The sequence below is a fragment of the Chanos chanos genome, chromosome 15, assembly GCF_902362185.1.
Source record: "Chanos chanos chromosome 15, fChaCha1.1, whole genome shotgun sequence".
NCBI classification, from domain to species: Eukaryota; Metazoa; Chordata; class Actinopteri; order Gonorynchiformes; family Chanidae; genus Chanos; species Chanos chanos.
The window spans coordinates 7277447-7278250 of NC_044509.1; the positions used below are offsets into that span (position 1 = coordinate 7277447).

An 804-nucleotide genomic window follows, 5' to 3' on the forward strand; every position below is an offset into this window, starting at 1 on the left:
GGGGCCGTGTGTTTAATCTCTCACTCTTTTTCTGTCTCCGATGCTGTCTTCTCCTCCGCTGCATTTCAATGACCACTGCCGCACACACAGGAGTTGTACACACACACACATACACACACACATACACACACACACACAGAGAAACCCAACCACTTTTTCTTTTTACTTTCTTACTTCTTTTTATTTTTTTTTTTTTTAAATATAAATATCATTTTCAGTGCGGTCTTACGGTGCAGTACTGTGAGAATCAGCTTTAGTGAGTCGCTAGTGTTTTTTTTTTTTTGTTTTTTTTTTAACCCTTGTTCTCGTTCTAATGTGAGAGATGAATGCAAATAACGCCGTCGTGCTGGATTAGCGAAGAGAGGAAACCAAATGAATCCTTTCTTTTTCTTTTTCTTTTCTTTTTTTTTTTTTTTCTTGTTAATCTCACCTGAAATCCTCTCAAAAGATTATGTCTGGAGTCATCCGACTTCCGACTTTTTTTTTTTTTTTAAGCAGATTTTAAGTCAGTCAATAAATCTATTTCTTATTTAATCACAAGCAGATGCGAAACAGAAAGACTTTATTCATGTCATCCTTTCACTGTATCACCGCGCCCTCTAACAGGAGTTACCGTTCGTTTGATTTTCCTCACTGTCTCTCTTTGTTTATTTGTTCATAGGTCTGAACTGTACTGCTCACTGTTTGGAGGGGAACAGGCGCGCTGACGGTAGCTTTTGGAATAGGAAGCGTCTGGACACTGGACTGTTGGTTTACTCCTCTACCAGGAGAGTCCGAAACACCGGCCAGCACTCTCTGTTCACC

General features: G+C 39.6%; 1 protein-coding gene across 1 annotated transcript in view; it reads left to right on the forward strand.

The window, feature by feature from the left end:
- aatf (apoptosis antagonizing transcription factor) overlaps positions 1-804 on the forward strand; it is a 14693-nt gene extending 13889 nt beyond the window's left edge. The window contains exon 12 of the mRNA XM_030792734.1: positions 662-804. Coding sequence (XP_030648594.1) covers positions 662-707 — 46 coding nt within the window. The 3' untranslated portion in view covers positions 708-804. The remainder of the gene's footprint in view (positions 1-661) is intronic.